The sequence below is a fragment of the Xenopus laevis genome, chromosome 7L (assembly GCF_017654675.1).
Source record: "Xenopus laevis strain J_2021 chromosome 7L, Xenopus_laevis_v10.1, whole genome shotgun sequence".
NCBI classification, from domain to species: Eukaryota; Metazoa; Chordata; class Amphibia; order Anura; family Pipidae; genus Xenopus; species Xenopus laevis.
Genome location: NC_054383.1, coordinates 5,898,938 through 5,915,319, shown reverse-complemented (window position 1 = coordinate 5,915,319; position 16,382 = coordinate 5,898,938). Strand labels below are relative to the sequence as shown.

The 16,382-nt window shown below is 41.5% G+C and overlaps 2 protein-coding genes across 2 annotated transcripts in view; one reads left to right on the top strand and one right to left on the bottom strand.

The window, feature by feature from the left end:
* Positions 1-578: 578 nt before the first annotated feature.
* LOC108696038 (C-type lectin domain family 2 member B) lies at positions 579-16,267 on the top strand. Its single transcript, XM_018225019.2, has 5 exons — positions 579-684; positions 7,025-7,135; positions 9,618-9,805; positions 9,925-10,031; positions 14,614-16,267. The coding sequence occupies exons 1-5, from the start codon at positions 624-626 to the stop codon at positions 14,741-14,743; spliced, it is 597 nt and encodes a 198-aa protein (XP_018080508.1). The 5' UTR covers positions 579-623; the 3' UTR covers positions 14,744-16,267.
* LOC108696036 (ovostatin) overlaps positions 15,521-16,382 on the bottom strand; it is a 38,378-nt gene continuing 37,516 nt past the window's right edge. Inside the window, exon 36 of the mRNA XM_041570167.1 lies at positions 15,521-15,637. The gene's annotated coding sequence lies outside the window, so the exon portion shown is untranslated. The remainder of the gene's footprint in view (positions 15,638-16,382) is intronic.

Here is a 16,382-nt window from a genome sequence, read left to right as displayed (position 1 = left end):
GATCCTGATTCTTGTTGTGACCCCTGCCTGGCTTTTGACTATTCTGACATCTGTATCCTGACCCCTGCCTGATATCCGACTTTGCTTATTCTATAACCCCTCTGATCGATCTCCTGGTTTGACCTGCCTGCCTTACTCCGTTTGTACTCTGCCTGCCCCGACCCGGCCTGATCTGACTACTCTCTTATTAAGACCTGGCAGCATCCGATTAGCTGAGGGCTCCTCCCGAGGTGAAAGGCGGCTGCTAAAGGCTGAAGCAAGAGCCGAGACCAGGGTGCTTAGCATCGGTTCTGAATTAGGGTGCCGACCATGACAATTACCTATCATGCAACAACCAAAGAAGAAGTATCTTTGACCTTTTTAGGAAAAAAAAAACAATAGATTTTTTGTGAATTTTTACAATAGACAAAAAGTCTGTTTGGCACAAGCCCTATTCATTGCACTCATGTTGAACAATGGGGGGGGGAGGGTACTGCCTCATTAAATTCACTACAGGCAGTTATATTCTGAAACAATCTTTATACATGTGTAACTGAGCCAAGGCAGTGATATCACTGAACAGGCTCCACCCTCAACTACAAATACAAGAACAGTTTCAGTAGTCAGTACACAGCAGTGCAGAGATGGCAGAGGACGTGAGGGTACAGACAGAGGAGCTGGTGAAGCCTGGAGAGAAGCAGAGGGGTAAGACTGGGGGAAGGTGGGCACAGCGGGTACGTGTAATACATACAACTGATACTGCTAATGTATTTAATAATGTCATTGAATAACACAAATATAAACATATATACATTATCTGTATCACTGACTCTTCTGTACTCCGTATCACAATTAGTTTTTGGGGAAGCGTTGCCAGTGGCATTTGCAGTAATATTATTAATTTAGTATTTTTGTGATGTCACATACTAACACACACATATATAGTGAATAAAGTACCCCCTCTTGTAAAATATAAGGATATTATAAGTTACCGAGGAGTTTCATGACCATATAAAAGTACAAGGCCGAAGGCTGAGTGTTTTTATACAGGCCATAGAACTCCCAGGTAACTTCTAATATCCTCATATTTTGCAACTGGGGGTACTTTATTTATTATAATACACAAGTTTCAGAGAGTCATGTGACAGAAATGACATCAGAACTCACCGTTTATAAGGATATAATTTACAAGATATTCATGGCTTTTGTGTATTATATATATATAATACACAAAAGCCATGAATATCCTGTAAATTATATCCTTATAAACGGTGAGTAGTGATGTCATCAGTTATAAACGGTGAGTAGTGATGTCATTTCTGTCACATGACTCACTAAAATTTGTGTATTATAATAAATAAAGTCCCCCCAGTTGTAAAATATGAGGATATTATAAGTTACCTCGGAGTTCCATGACCTGTATAAAAACACTCGGCCTTCGGCCTCGTACTTTTATATGGTCATGAAACTCCTCGGTAACTTATAATATCCTCATATTTTACAAGAGGGGGTACTTTATTCACTATATATACAGTATAGTGATGGAGAAACAGCGCTCACCTCCGGAACCACCAGGATACATTATCTTAAAAGAAATGTTGTAGTCTAGTATTTTGCCTAATACCAGAAAACATAATTCTAAGCAACTTTACAATATACATTCATTACACTTTTCCTATGGTTTTGAAGTTATTTGTATATGTATTGCAATTGAAAGCCGTGTTTGTCTGTCCCTTTCTATCCTCTGCCCTGGTGTCTAAGACTTATGATGGAATGTAAGATAAGGCGGCTGATTAATAGACTTGTCTTTGTCGCTGGGGAACTATCACACTATTGTTTAAAATAAAAACTAAAACAACTAGCCGATTTTAACAGCAATTCTGTTTCTATAGAGATTGGAATCAACACAAATGTTAGTTACATAGTGACATTAACCTCTCCACATTGCACATACACACATATAACTATCTAAACACTCATTTATATATATATATATATATATATATACATATATCAATATCTGTATGAACGGTAAATCTTAATCAGAATAGTCTTTGTTCCCATATTACAACAATGTGACATCACTGGGGAACAAAAGCTTTATCCGTATGCCACTGCCCTGTTATTCATGGGGCTCAGGTTCAACACTTTTAGCAGGTGCCTGGGACTTATTTTCATTTTCACTGGACCTTTCACAGCAAAATAGAGTGTTAGCTCTGTGGTTGTAACTTACTGAGGCAGAAATCCAGCAGCACTGCTTATGCATAATAATATGACGGGGAGCAAAACCACAGAACTTGCCACTAAGGTTTTAAATCAGCAGGGAAAATAATTTTACAGTTTTCAATCCAAAAAGATCCCAAATTACAGGGAAAACCCTGGGAGAGAATTGCATCAGGAGAGAGGCAGAGAATCAGCAGTTTTTATGATCTGAAATACCATTATGGGGACATGAGCCACTTGCTCTTGTCCCATTTGAGGGGGAGAACTGGGGGGAAATGATTCCCCTTAACCGTCCTCTACCCAAAAACTCCCATGAGATGAGCTCAGCCAATGAGCAAAGAGCACGATCTCTTATCAGAGGGAACAGGGTAGTGCAGGATATTGGTTCTCTGCCCAATCCTGTTATTGCAAAAAGGGCAACTGAACTGAGGGCCAATAGGCTGAAAGTGTATTTACCCAGGACACGCCATGGTATTTGCACTAAATCCTGCCTGGAGAATTATCACACTCAGGGTACAATCTGCTGTGTATGAGGTGGCAACAGAAATACTAATAGATGCCATATGCTGACTAGTGCCATCTCCTGTACTGCGCTCTGCCTGGGTGACGCTATACTATACAATGGCCGTATGTTTTTTCATGGGACACTACTGCACGTTATGTTTCTGTCTATATATAGACATCTCTTTTTAGTGTTAATTTATTCCACTGTGAATTCCAAACAATATTTATATTTATACATACTAGGATTTATACTTGTATGTATTTTATACAAAAAAGTATTGTTTGTGTGCTTCATCGAATGAGTGAAGTTACTGGCACACAGCTGTCCTTGGCTGAAGGCAATATTTACTAAAAATACAAGCTTATTTACTAAACTCTTGGTCACATGTTCTTAAATGAGCCTCTAAGTCTACACATAGAAAAGTAGAGCCTCAATATTATCTCCACCATCTTGGTTATGCTTCTAGCATAACATCTTCTCTATCCAGCGTTGGACTGGAGGGTCTGAGGCCCATCAGGGCTTCCGTCACAGGGCCCCCCACCCCTCCTCCAGACCCCCTGTCTCTGTTACAATCCCTTACAGGCCCCACACATACCTGTGCTATAGCTGCTGCCATGATCGGGACTGGAGGGGGACACAATCAAGAGGCAGAACAGGCTGTAGACAGGAGCAGGTCTGGGTTGGAGGAGCACATGAGGGTCAGGGCCAACCGGGTTTTAACCTGGTGTCCCACCGGCCCAGTCCGACCCTGTCTCTTTCCCCCTACTGCCAATCTTTTATTGATCTCATTAACTCAACAAAAATCTTGGTGCCCAGACAAGAGTGAATTTTCCCATCTCTAATGGGTAGTCTGCTCTGATTTGATGACAGAAGCAATTGCCCCAATTTTAATAACAGGAGATTCCAGTTCATCGTTGATATGGTGCCAAGCAAACATCCCACCATTGCAAAAATAACTGCTTTTTAATCTCAGGTGTGTGCTGACTCTTTTGGGCAGGAAAGTCACAATCCAATTAGATGACTATAAAGTGTTATATAGGGGGGAATGCCTAAATGAAAAGACATTCTATAATTTATAAATTAGTGTAAAATTCTCATTGTTGATGTCACTGCCCTTAACAACCTGCTGGCATCCCAAGTGTCACTTATAGAGGCAAATCATGGAAAATAAACGAAAACCACCTACAAAGTCGCATCATTACCACATACACAATGATAGAACTTTGTGCTGTAATTGACATTTTTATTCCTAGACAGGGTCCGTAAGCTGAATGTCAAGGTACTACCTGGCCTCTAGGTCCCCAGTGTATCTGAGACTGCAAATTATCAGATAATCTCATCTTATTTGGGCAGAGGGTCAAGGTACTAAATTAGAATTTCTATCTAGGTATAAGCGAAATATTTTGCAGCGTTTCGCTGTGAAAAATTAGACTCTAATGTAAATGTTGCGCGGTTTGTTGAATGATAAAGCACCCGCTGACTTTAACGAGTATGGCAGCTTTTTTGCCATTTCGCACATTTTCTGCAATGTGAAATGAATCTGATTCACCCAACCCTATTTATGTCCCAATCTATATAGTAGTTATACTATTATGGGATCTATATTCAGCTTCCCTTTCTTGTACTGGGTGCCCAGGCAATAAACTGGTTCATTATGGCTAAAACACTTTGGGAACCATTAGCCCAACTGTGCCGGCTTCTGTGCAGCCTGAATGAGCTGCTAATTTGTTGTTCAGCATGTTGATTACATATGTCTTTGACCTTGAAGGTTGGGGTGAATTCCACTGTAGATCAGGCAAAAGCAAGACAGGGAGTTGGGTTGAACTGGACAGTTCAGCTTTAGCAGGAGACGTTCAGTTCTATAAGGATCTTGTGGGTTTTCAAAATCTGAAACAAAAATACAGACAAACATAAGTGTGTAGTGAAAAATAAAAGCGCAAAAGAAAGGGAATCTTTTCTAAGTGCAGTATTTAGTTTTAGTTCAACAGCTTCACTGTTTCACATGTACAGGCTCCTCACTTATGTCCCACGCATTTCACGGACTTAGATCCGATTTCTCAAGTCCGCAAAACGCGTTGGACAAAAGTGAGGAGTCCGTACGTCTGAAACAGTGAAGAAGAACAAGTGTGGATTTGAGTGAGCTCGAAATCCGGACCACAGGGGGACCGACTGCTGGCACGGGAGTGGGACCGGCTCTGGGCACTAAACACACGCGGAGTGGGACAGAGAGACGCACGGATATGCAATTACTATTTTTTTATCCTGTGAGTGTAATTTTGTATGCGTGGATATGTTGAACTAAAACTAAATACTGCACTTAGGGGCAAATTCCCGAAGCGCCGAACGCTAGAGTTAATTCGCTAGCGTTTGGCATTTTCGTTACTGCGCAAATTCATTAACAAACGCTGGCGTAGTTTCGCTAGTATTACTTCGCACCCTTACGCCTGGCGAATTTTCGCTAGCGACGTAACTACGCAAATTCACTAACTTGCACAGTGTACTGAACGCTGCCTTTTACGCTAGACTTCCTTCGCCACCTCAGACCAGGCGAAGCGCAATAGAGTAGATAGGGATTGTTTAAAAAAAAGTCAAAATTTTTTCTAAGTCCCAAAAAACGCTGGCGTGTTTTCTACATTATGGGTGATAGGCTGAAAAAGATCGAAAATTTTTTTGGGGCTCCCCTCCTTCCCCCCTACATTTCCTGACTCATGGCAACTTACCTAGACAGTGGGCACATGTGTAGGGCATAATAAAATTTTTATTTGATGATTTGAAGGTTTTCTTGGCATTTGTAGTGCTGATACGTATTCCTCCATTGAAATTTGAATTTGGCGCCGTATGCAAATTAGCCTTCGCTAGCGTAACTTCGCTTTACATAGCGAATCAACGCTTCGCAACCTTACGCTACCCCTGAGCGCAACTTCGGATTTTAGTGAATTTGCGGAGCGCTGGCGAAACTACGCCTGGCGAAGTGTGGCAAAGTTGCGCCTGGCGCAACTTCGCATCTTAGTGAATTTGCCCCTTTAGTCTTTTGTGCTTTTATTTTTAACTGCAGATTTCTATATATGTGGAGCGGGAGTACTCCATTGCCAAAAGCTGCAGAGCGGGGAAGTGATTTTTTTGAAACAAGCGGTGATCCCTATTAACCTCAGCTTCAAGAGCGTCGCAGGTGTTAAATTGGCGTTTTAAAACATAAGTGTGTGACTTCAGAGGGAGCACCCATACATATACAGTAAATACAGACTAAAATAACCATGTATATAAAAACAACTAAGTCTCTATCAGGGCAAACATAGTCTGCCTACCAATAATTAATATAATAACCCAAAGGCCCTGATTAATCAGCACTATCTGGACCTGATCCTGGGGAAACCCAAAGTTGTAGGTCACTGTTTCGGTTCAAGCCCTTTGTGACCGGCATTGGCAAATGATGGCAAATGAGGGGGGTGAAGTTGGAAATTGGACAGCAAGACAAGGTCATGAACCAAAACAGAGCCAAATCTGGAGCCAGACAACATTAGGTTTCCTCAGCATCAAGTCCACATAGTGAAGCCAAAGAATTAATGCTAAAGGTGGCCATACACTATAAGATCCGATATCCCGATATGCCCACCAAAGGCTGGACGATATCGGTTTAATCCGATCATTCGGCCCTAGGGCCAAACGATCGGATTACAACAATGGCAATGGGCGCCGACGGGACGAGGGCCGAATCTACTAGCCGATGCCTTCCTCGATCCCCAGAGAAATCAAACCTCTCTGATCAATATCTGCCTGATTTTTGCCTGATTTCAATTGGAGAGAACCGTCGGAATGCCAAATCAAACCAATATCGGCAGCTTTAATCTGCCCATGTATGACCACCCTTAGACCTGCTATCGGCTCTGAAGCCCACGGGTCCGTTTTTTTTTCTTTATAGGAAACAATTTGTGCATAGACTTGTAGTCACACTGACAGTTTTGCACCTAAAGCAGAAGGGCCATCACCAGGACCCAATATACTGAGGATGGTATTTATTGTGGTGCAGATCACTGTATTTGTGGAGCTAGAGCTTTCAACTTAAAGGAACACTGACACCAAAAAAATGAAAGTGATTTAAAGCACTGACAATATAATGTAGTGTTGCTCTGCACTGGTAAAACTGGTCTGTTTGCTTCCGAAACGTCACTATAGTTTATATAAACAAGCTGTGTAGCCAGGGGGCACAGAATACAGAGTACATAAGCTCCGTAGGATACAATGGCATTATCTACTGTGTATACAAGACGCTGCTCATTACTGACAGTTGCTACAAACTTTTCCTTTTATTTCTGACAGGTACAAATCGAAACCGCTGCTCTCCTTGCGTTCTGTTGCTGTTGTTACTGTGCGCTGTTGCCGCTTTGGTCGCTGTGTCGGTGACTTTGATTGTGGTGTTGAGTAACAAAGGTGAGTTCTGCACGTGCTCATATTTGTATGAATGGGATTGTGTCATTGTGTGTCATTGTGTGTCAGTGTTTGTGTTCACTCAAGTCCCTGTTCCTTATGTCCCAGGCAGCTCCTCTATATTGTGCTGAAAGTTGTCAGCTATAAAATACTCTAAATTGTGAATGTATTTTCACAATTGTTTTCATTAAAAACAATGCATTTTGTTGCCATCATAAAGCAAGAAAGTTTCACCTTTTTCTTGAATCCATACATCTCTCTCCTCCATTCCATAAAGGGAGATGGTAATCTCTGTATACACAAACAGCAGTTCATTATACAGAGGGTTTAAAGGGGTTGTTTACCTTTGAGTTAACTGTTAGTATGATGTAGAGAGTGATATTCTGAGACAATTTGCCATTGGTTTTTATTTTTTGAGTTATTTAGCTTTTTATTCAGCAGCTCTCCAGTTTGCAATTTGAGCAATAGGATTGCTAGGGTCCAAATTCCCCTAGCAACCAGGCATTGATTTGAATAAGAGACTGGAATATGAATAGGAGTGGGACTGAATAGAAAGATGAGTAATAAAAAGCAGCAATAACAATAAATGTGTAGCCTAACCGAGCATTTGTGTTTTTTTTAGATGGGGTCAGTGACCCCATTTGAAAGCTGGAAAAGAGTCAGAAGAAGGAGGCAAGTAATTAAAAAAAACTATAAAAAAACAAATTATGGAGACCAACTGAAAAGTTGATTAGCATTGTCCATTCAATAACATGCCAAAAGTTAACTGAAAGGTGAACCATGCCTTTAAGCTGACCATAGACGTTCACATTTTATTCTTTGTATGGAGAACGTTTGGAGTCGCACATTTCAATGCAACGGTCTAAAACTAACTAGGGATGCACCGAATCCACTATTTTGGATTCGGCCGAACCCCAAAATCCTTCGGGGGAAGATTCGGCCGAATACGAACCCTAATTTGCATATGCTAATTAGGGGTGGGAAGTGGAAAACATTGTTTTAATTCCTTGTTTTGTGACAAAAAGTTACACGATTTCCCTCCCCGCCCCTAATTTGCATATGCAGATTCAGATTCCGTTCGGCTGGGCAGAAGGATTCGGCCTAATCTGAATCCTGCTGACAAAGGCCAAATCCTGGTTGAACCCTGAACCGAATCCTGGATTCGGTGCATCCCTAAAACTAACCATTCAGACTTAAATTGTAGCAGGAAAGTAGGAAAAATAGCGAATCAAATGATGTTCTGGCCATTATTGACAGACAACAATCGTACGCAATTTACGTCCTGGAAATAGTAGCGACAGTCACCAATGACTATTGTCAACTCAAAATTACCCAACCACCAATCACCATGCTACAACAATTGTCTGGACCATTATTTGGAACCCACACGGTCCCAAAATTGCTTCTATGAGCAGCTTTATATGTATACTAATAACTTGTGATGGGCAAATCTGTCCCGTTTCGCTTCGCTGAATAATTCCTGAAACGGCGATAAAATTCATGAAACACATTGAAGACAATGGGCCTCAAAATAACTCACGACTATTTTGTCCAAATGCATTTAAAGTCAAAGAATAATTTTGACGCGCGACAATTTTTTCTCCACTGCGAATTTTCGTGAAAGCAGTCGCAGGCATCGAAATGCGGAAATTCGTCACAAATCCATGCCTGGCGAATAAATTCGCCAATCACTACTGATAATGTTTTTTTATCAGGAGGTCTGGGGGAGGGTGGAATCACTGGTGTAACTATAGATAAAGCAGGGTCCATGGTTGAAGGGGGAAAAGGGGGGGCATGGACTTTGAGGTCTAATATGTAATTATTAGAGAATCCCCTTTCTATCATGTGTCTCGTCTCGCTAACCCCCACCCTTTCTTTTCCCTCTCCTCCTTCTCACTGTCCCTGTAAAATAAATACTGGAAAATGAAAATTGTCAAGAAAAAAAAAGAAAATCCCCTTTCAACTGCTACTTACCGCTGTGGAGGCGGAGCAGGACCAAGTGGGTGGAGCTGTTATGTAGCGGGTCATGTGCGCACCGGGTCTCTCTCTCATTAATTTTTGTTTGCAGGGAGGGGGGCCTGAACATATGCACGCCACTGAGGGTTATGAAAGGATCATGTACCCTAAAAATGTAGTATGGAAGGGCCCCTTTCCTCAGATGATGATCAATCCCAACACCTGTATTGTCTTGTACCTTTACCCAGTGGCGTAACTACATGTTACTGGGCCCCACACCAAATTCAATTTAGGGCCCAAAAATGTGGGCAAAGTTGACCAATTCTACCGAGATAAATCTAAATGACTCACTAATTAGGGCCTTACTTGGCTATTTATGCTCCTGGGCCCCCTGCAACCTCAGGGTCTGCTTCCTCTGTAGTTACACCCCTGCCTATACCCTTAAATAAAGTCTATAGAAAAATAACTGGAAAAACCCAGCTTTTCTTTCTGATGTTTTTGGCCATATGATTTGTATAAACCTTGTCAGGTACCAGGGAACAGAAACCGGAATATACTGCACATTTTCAACGTACCAACCCCTGTGAGGAGGACTGGATCTGGTACCGGGGGAAATGTTATTATTTCTCTGAGACATATGATGAGTGGAACAACAGCCAGAACTTCTGTGCCTCCCACAATGCATCTCTCTCTCTCATCGACTCCCAGGAGGAACTGGTGAGTAGTATATTATATTATATTATATAGACTACCAGCAGGGGAGCCATGTTATATATAACTAGATCGGATGTTCATTAAAGTGATTATTTTTAAAGCAAATGTTTATTTGCCTGTAGGACTTTCTAAGAAGACATAAGGGTTTCCAGGATCACTGGATCGGGCTGTACAGAGACATTGAGAGGAAGTCCTGGGTCTGGGCAAATGGATCTTCATTCAATAACATGTAAGTGCTGAACAGTAAAGGTCACCATGATGTTGGGTTTAGAAACATCCTCCTGCCTGAGATGGACTAAATGGAGCCCCAGCACATTGGGTTTCTTAAAGGAGAACTAAACCCTAAAAATAAATGTGGGTAAAAATGGCATATTTTATATAGTGAACTTATTGCACGAGGCTAAAGTGTCAGCTTGTCAATAGCAGCAATGATCCAGGACTTCAAACTTGTCACAGGGGGTCACCATCTTGGAAAGTGTCTGTGACACTCACATGCTCAGTGGGCTCTGATTGGCTGTTGAGAAGCTAAGCTTAGGGCTCGTCACTAATTATCCAGCAGAAAATGAGCTTCCCTGGCTGTAATATAAGCTGATGCTACAGGTTTGCGGATTATTAAATTCTGATGCTAATTGCACTGGTTTCTGTGCTGCCATGTAGTAATTATGTGTATTAATTACTAATCAGCCTTATATTGTGACATTTCTATTCTGTGTGTACTGTATATTGTGAGTGGGTCCCTAAGCTCAGTAAGTGACAGCAGCACAGAGCATGTGCAGTGAATCAGCAGAAAAGAAGATGGGGAGCTACTGGGGCATCTTTGGAGACACAGGTCTTTACTGCTAAAGGGCTGTGGTTGCCTTGGGCTGGTACAGAAGCACAAAACATCATGTACAACATTTCTAGCTACTTCTTTAGTTAGGCTTTAGTTCTCCTTTAAGAGCATGGTAAGTTCTGCTGTCCCTGTCTATGGACTGGTAGTTGAATCATAGCAACAGCAGTTGGCAAGGAAGAATAGTGAAAACTCTTTGATGTTGCTGTATAGGTGTGGATGTCTGCACTAGGACCCTACACCAGGTCTGAGGTCCAATGGGATGGCAGGACAATCTGCTGGACTGGCCCATGAGGTGCCCATACATGGACAGATGGGCAGGCAGTAATGTTGCAATTGTCTCAAACACTTGGGCAAAACTAATAAACAATCTGTTTTGTATGTTGTACGTAGATGACAATTATGTTCAGTGCTGGTGTAACCCAAACTGTCAGTTGCTGTGCAGCTGTGGCTTGCCAACTGAAATTAGTAAAACTGGGGTTTCAGATTCAGCCACAGAAAGCTTGTTTTTTCTTCAAAAAGAACTAAAGTCTGTGGATCTGAGTCTACAAATACCCACCTGTGCTGTATTGGACCAGTGGTGGGACAATGAGGCAAATGGTGCGTGAGATGCCCTCAAGAAACAAAATATTTACTCTCAGCCTTAAAGTCCAAAAAGAAGAATTCTAATATCCAACAAGTGTTACCCAGGACAGTAAATAAGCATTGCAGGTGGGCTTCAGGATAATTTTTTTGCGGTGGGGGACAGTCCCACAGATTGAATTTGGGATACACGAAAAAAGACATTAGAAGTCTTTCTAAAGGCCCAAAACAACAGTAATGCCCCTACCTCCAAGATGTAGGACACTTGCAGTAAAGCAAAAGATCTCCCTCTGTTTTATGTTCCAAGAAGAGCCAAATTATTCCATCAACTAGAACTTAGGGTGGAGGCCACCAAAGACCCACTGAAAGGACAACTGCGAGTTATCAAGAATTTACTGTACATATTTGATTTATCGGTGCCCCCTGTACCCAGTGATTGGTTAAATGCAACAACACCCGGCAGTCTAATCTATTTACAGTTGATCTAGTGAAGCACAATTTAGGGTTGTTCTTACATTATTTAGTCATTTCTATTTTTTTACAGCTTTACTGTTGTTTTGTATGGTCCTTTTTTTTCTTTCCAACTGCCATTTCAAGGGGTGGTTCACCTTTAAATAAACTCTGTAGTTTAATGGCTAATTCTAAGCAACTTTTCAATTGCTCTTCATTTTTTCTTTTTTATAGTATTTGAATAATTTGCCTTCTTTTTCTTCTGATTCTTTCCAGCTTTAAAATGAGGGTCACTGACCCCATCTAAAAAACAAATGCTCTGTAAGGCTACAAATGTATTGTTATTGCTACTTTTTATTTCTAGTCTTTCTATTCAGGCCTCTTCTATTCATATTCCATTCTCCTATTTAAATCAGTGCATTGTTGCTAGGGGAATTTGGACCCTAGCAACCAGATGTCTGAAATTGCAAATTGGAGAGCTGCTGAATAAAAAGCTGAATAACTCAAAAACCACAAAAAATAAAAAATGAAAACCAATTGCAAATTGTCTTAGAATATCCCTCTCTACATTATACTAACAGTTAATTTAAAGGTGAACAGTCCCTTTAAATTTTTACCCAGTTGGAATGACTAATGAATAATGGACACTGGCTAATTCACTCTATCATTGAAAATTTTATTCCTGAACCAACAAATGTATTTTTTTAGCTGTAATATTGGTGTGGAGTCACCATCTCAGTGCATTGTGCCTGATTCTGAGCTTTGAGAAGGAGCCAGCACTTCATGGTGGAACTGCTTTGAGACACCTATTGTTTCTCCTCTTTTCATTGTACTTCAGTGCGACCTCAGTTGTGCTCCCTAGCCCCACCTAGTGGTAAGTATGAGACTAGCACCCAAACAGGAAAAAGCTGCTGTGGGGGAAAGGGAGGGGATGATATTACTCCAACTTGTAGTGTAGCAGTAAAGAGTGACTGAAGTTTATCAGAGCACAAGTCACATGGTTAAGGGCACTTGGGAAATGGACATCATGTCTAGCCCCATGTCAAATTTCAAAATTAAATATAAAAAAATCTGTTTGCTATTTTTTTTTTCTTTTTCTTTCAAACATGCTTTTATTAACATTTAAACAAATAACAATAATGCTTGAAAATAAGTAATAAAAGCGAATGTTACACAAGTGTAACAGTATGCATTATAGTAACATCAATAACATATAAGCACTTCACAAAACATACAGCTCATAATATAGTAATGGGTGTTATATGGGACTCAGTGGATAAGATGCCAATAACCTGTTGATCTGGTGACTCCTGGGGGGTGCGAAGACCAGTAGTTCCAGTTCACGATGCCAGTTGTCGAGATACTGGGATGCCGCCACCACAAGTGGGTGTTCTCTGAGGGATTCTTCATTATACCATGTAGTTTGCCGAAATGTGTAGATCGTGAGATATCTGGCATGATGTGGAAGTGTCAGTATATAAGGTATCCATGTGTTAAAGAATTTTGTCGTGTTCTGTTCCTTTTTGGTCATTGCTTCCAACCAATCCATATGGAATACATGATGCAGTTTATGTTTGACCATCAAGAGTGGTGGGGGATCTGGGCTTAACCATTGTTGCAATATCGCCTTCCTGGCTGCTGCAGCAAGTATACCTACCACTGTTTTCTCCGATTTTGCCAGTTGGGAATAATTTGAGGTGCAGCTGAATAGGGCCCATTCAATTAGTGGTCGGAGAGGTTTCCCTATTATCTGTTCGCCAAGTGCGGTTACTTCACGCCAAAAAGGTTGTAGTTTGGGGCAAGACCAAAGGGTGTGGAGTAAGTCTGCCTTCGGTGAGAGGCATCGTAAACAATTGTCAGTGGAGAGACTACCTATTTTGTGTCTGCGAATTGGGGTAAGGTAAGAGTTATGTAATATTTGGAGGGCCATCTCCTGGTATCTGCTTGCCGGGAGCAGCCTCATTATTTTAGCATGGAATCGTAAAATTTCTGAGTTTGTCGCGTCAGGGATATTTTTTATCCATGGGAAGGTCGAGTCGATTTCGTCATCTATGTCAAGGACTGTGCGTATAGCCTGGTAGAGGTGTGATGTGGACTGAGTGGTGGTATCGATTTTCCATAACTTGTATAGCGGGTCATCGAGGTCTTTGTCTGATAGATGGGTCATGGCCTGGGTGACAAAGTGGGTGAGTTGCAGCCTTAGAAATATATGTGGAATGGTAAATGGGTATTTTTCTGTGAGTTGAGTTTGAGTGAGTAGTGCCCGGTTACTACCGAGTAAGTCTTTGAGGGTGTGAAGGCCGTTATTGCGCCATTGTAGAAGTATTGGATTTCGTATGCCTATCGGGAATTGTTTGTTCCCTATCCAAGTTAAATACGGAGACCAGTATGGCGATAAACCCTGTTTTTTCCTCGTTACGTGCCAAGCTTTATAAGTGTCTGTAAATAGGGGGTTATCCCATATGTCTGGCAGGGTATCTGCGAAAGGCAGGTGTAGTAAGTAATTCAAAGAGTAGTCCTTACTTAAGTATTGGTCTAAAGACGGTGTGGCATATTGGTTTTGATTAAGGAGCCAGTCGCCAACGTACCGCAATAGTGCTGCGGTGTTATATTCTTTGATATTGGGGAGGTTAACACCTCCATGTGTCTTAGGTTGTTCTAATTTGAACAAGCTGATCCGAGGCCGTTTGCTGTTCCAGATAAACGTTCGGAATATGTGATTGATTCGTTTAAGATCGGTAGGTTTGATGTAGTATGGCAACATTTGAATTGGATACAAAAGCCTGTTTGCTATTTTTAAAAACAGATTTAGTGCATAATTCTGCTGGAGCAGCACCATTAACAGATAACCCATGTTATCCAGTGACTGTATGCCTTTATGGTTAGTGTTCATATTGACATGCAGGTCTATTATTATTTAAGACCTGACTTGATGTTTGTTCCCCTACAGGTTCAGGATTGAGGGGGCTGCCCAGTGTGTGCAGCTGAATAACCTGCGTCTGGACAGCGCTGCTTGTTATGGAGACAGAAGGTGGATTTGTAACAAAATTAACACAAACACTTACAGGAAGATTTTTTAGCAGGAGACGTCACACTCAGGTTTCTGGTGACCCAGAAGAACATTGCAAATTACTTCTCCATCTCTGAATAACATGCATGAAACAATGAAAGAAATTAGCTACCTACAGGTTCATTATCATTCCCCCATCCCATGGGTCCCAGTAGGGTGATATTCTGAGAGAATGGATCTTCTAGAGATGTTCTACAGATTGGCAAAGAAGGTACCATATCCTTAGCTGTAAATGATGGGACTTTGGCAACACTATTTCTTCTACAAAACCTATTGGAACTGTAGTTAGTTTGGCACAAATGCATTATGTACAAGGCCAAGACCATTGCAGCAGATCATTTGGTATTTCTAACAGTTACCCTGATTTAACCCTTCCTCACCCTGTCACAGTAACAGTAGCAGCCCAGGTTCCCCATGTCAGCAATTTCCTCAGAAATCCTTTGTTTACCCCTCCACTGAAGACAAAAGAAGATATACCCAAAATCGTCAAAAGCAGCCTGAGCAGGACACCCAAAGGAATGTGTGGTCTCTGCGAATTTGGACATGGTTGAGGCAGATCTGGCCTGGCTAGTTGTACACAGATCCCTTTCGATTAAGCTGCACCAATGCAGTTACCCATAACAACCAGCCTCTTTTGGGGAACTTTATGAGCTGAGGTTCAGGTCTTTAGTGCAGAGACCACAATTAATATGATTAACAAATCATGGTTCCTACCCTTTAATAAATCACAAAGGTATGGCAGGTTCAGATGAGCAGCTCCCAATAATAACAATTTGGACAAGAGGACTGAGTTGTCGGATGGTGTTTATTGGAGATTATATTTTGGCACAGGAGCAGTAACATAAACTGGCAATGAAACATTCTCCTTCTTCAGATTCTATCATATCATCAGGATCCGGTTCTCCTGGGGGGATAATTAAAGCACTGAGTAATATCACAGAAACCCTAGTAAACATGGGGGATGCGTATTGGTAAGGGCCTACATTTACAGCATCAGTCTAGGTGTCCAACCTCACACCCTCCAGTTGTTATTGAAATACAATGCTCAGTCTCCCTCAACAGGTTTTTGCTGCTGACGTGATGTTGGGGGTAGTGGCTCAGTTGCAGGAGAACCACAGATTACTGAGCTAAGTATCAATATATTTCATTCATTCACATTTTGTCAATGATTTGCCACGGGGCCCTGTTAGTCAGTACTCCTGCTTTTTCTGGGAGCTTTCTGATTTATAGTTCAAGTATGGGCAGAGCTGAGGGTGAAGCTGTTGTGGTCAGGGTTACAGGGCGTTACTGACTGTTCCAGGGATATGGCCAAATATCTTCTGTCCCTCACCTTCAGGCAGTGGGCATGTGGGCAATGTGGAAACCCCTCCACCATCTTCTCAGTCCTGTCCATGACTTACTTTTAGATCCAACTGTTGTTGAACCAGATGTCAACAATAATAGGCAGTATGGTAGAACTTGCTTCAACTGATGTTGCGTGTACAACTCTATCTTGTCCAACTAATTGTATTTATTAAAACCTGCCCTAACTTTGGCACAACAGTCTGAGTGGAATTAATTACTGGCAACAGAGCTGTACTGTAATGATCTGAGCAGTTACACTCTATTGACTACATGTACTGCCTTTGACATTGAAATCCATTTGCCCT

Bases quoted from the DNA above. Each gene is read 5' to 3' on its own strand.
- LOC108696038 (XM_018225019.2), top strand. From the start codon at position 624: ATGGCAGAGGACGTGAGGGTACAGACAGAGGAGCTGGTGAAGCCTGGA. The intron at 685-7,024 runs GTAAGACTGGGG...TATTTCTGACAG, and splicing joins GCCTGGAGAGAAGCAGAGGG to GTACAAATCGAAACCGCTGC. The intron at 10,032-14,613 runs GTAAGTGCTGAA...GTTCCCCTACAG, and splicing joins GGATCTTCATTCAATAACAT to GTTCAGGATTGAGGGGGCTG.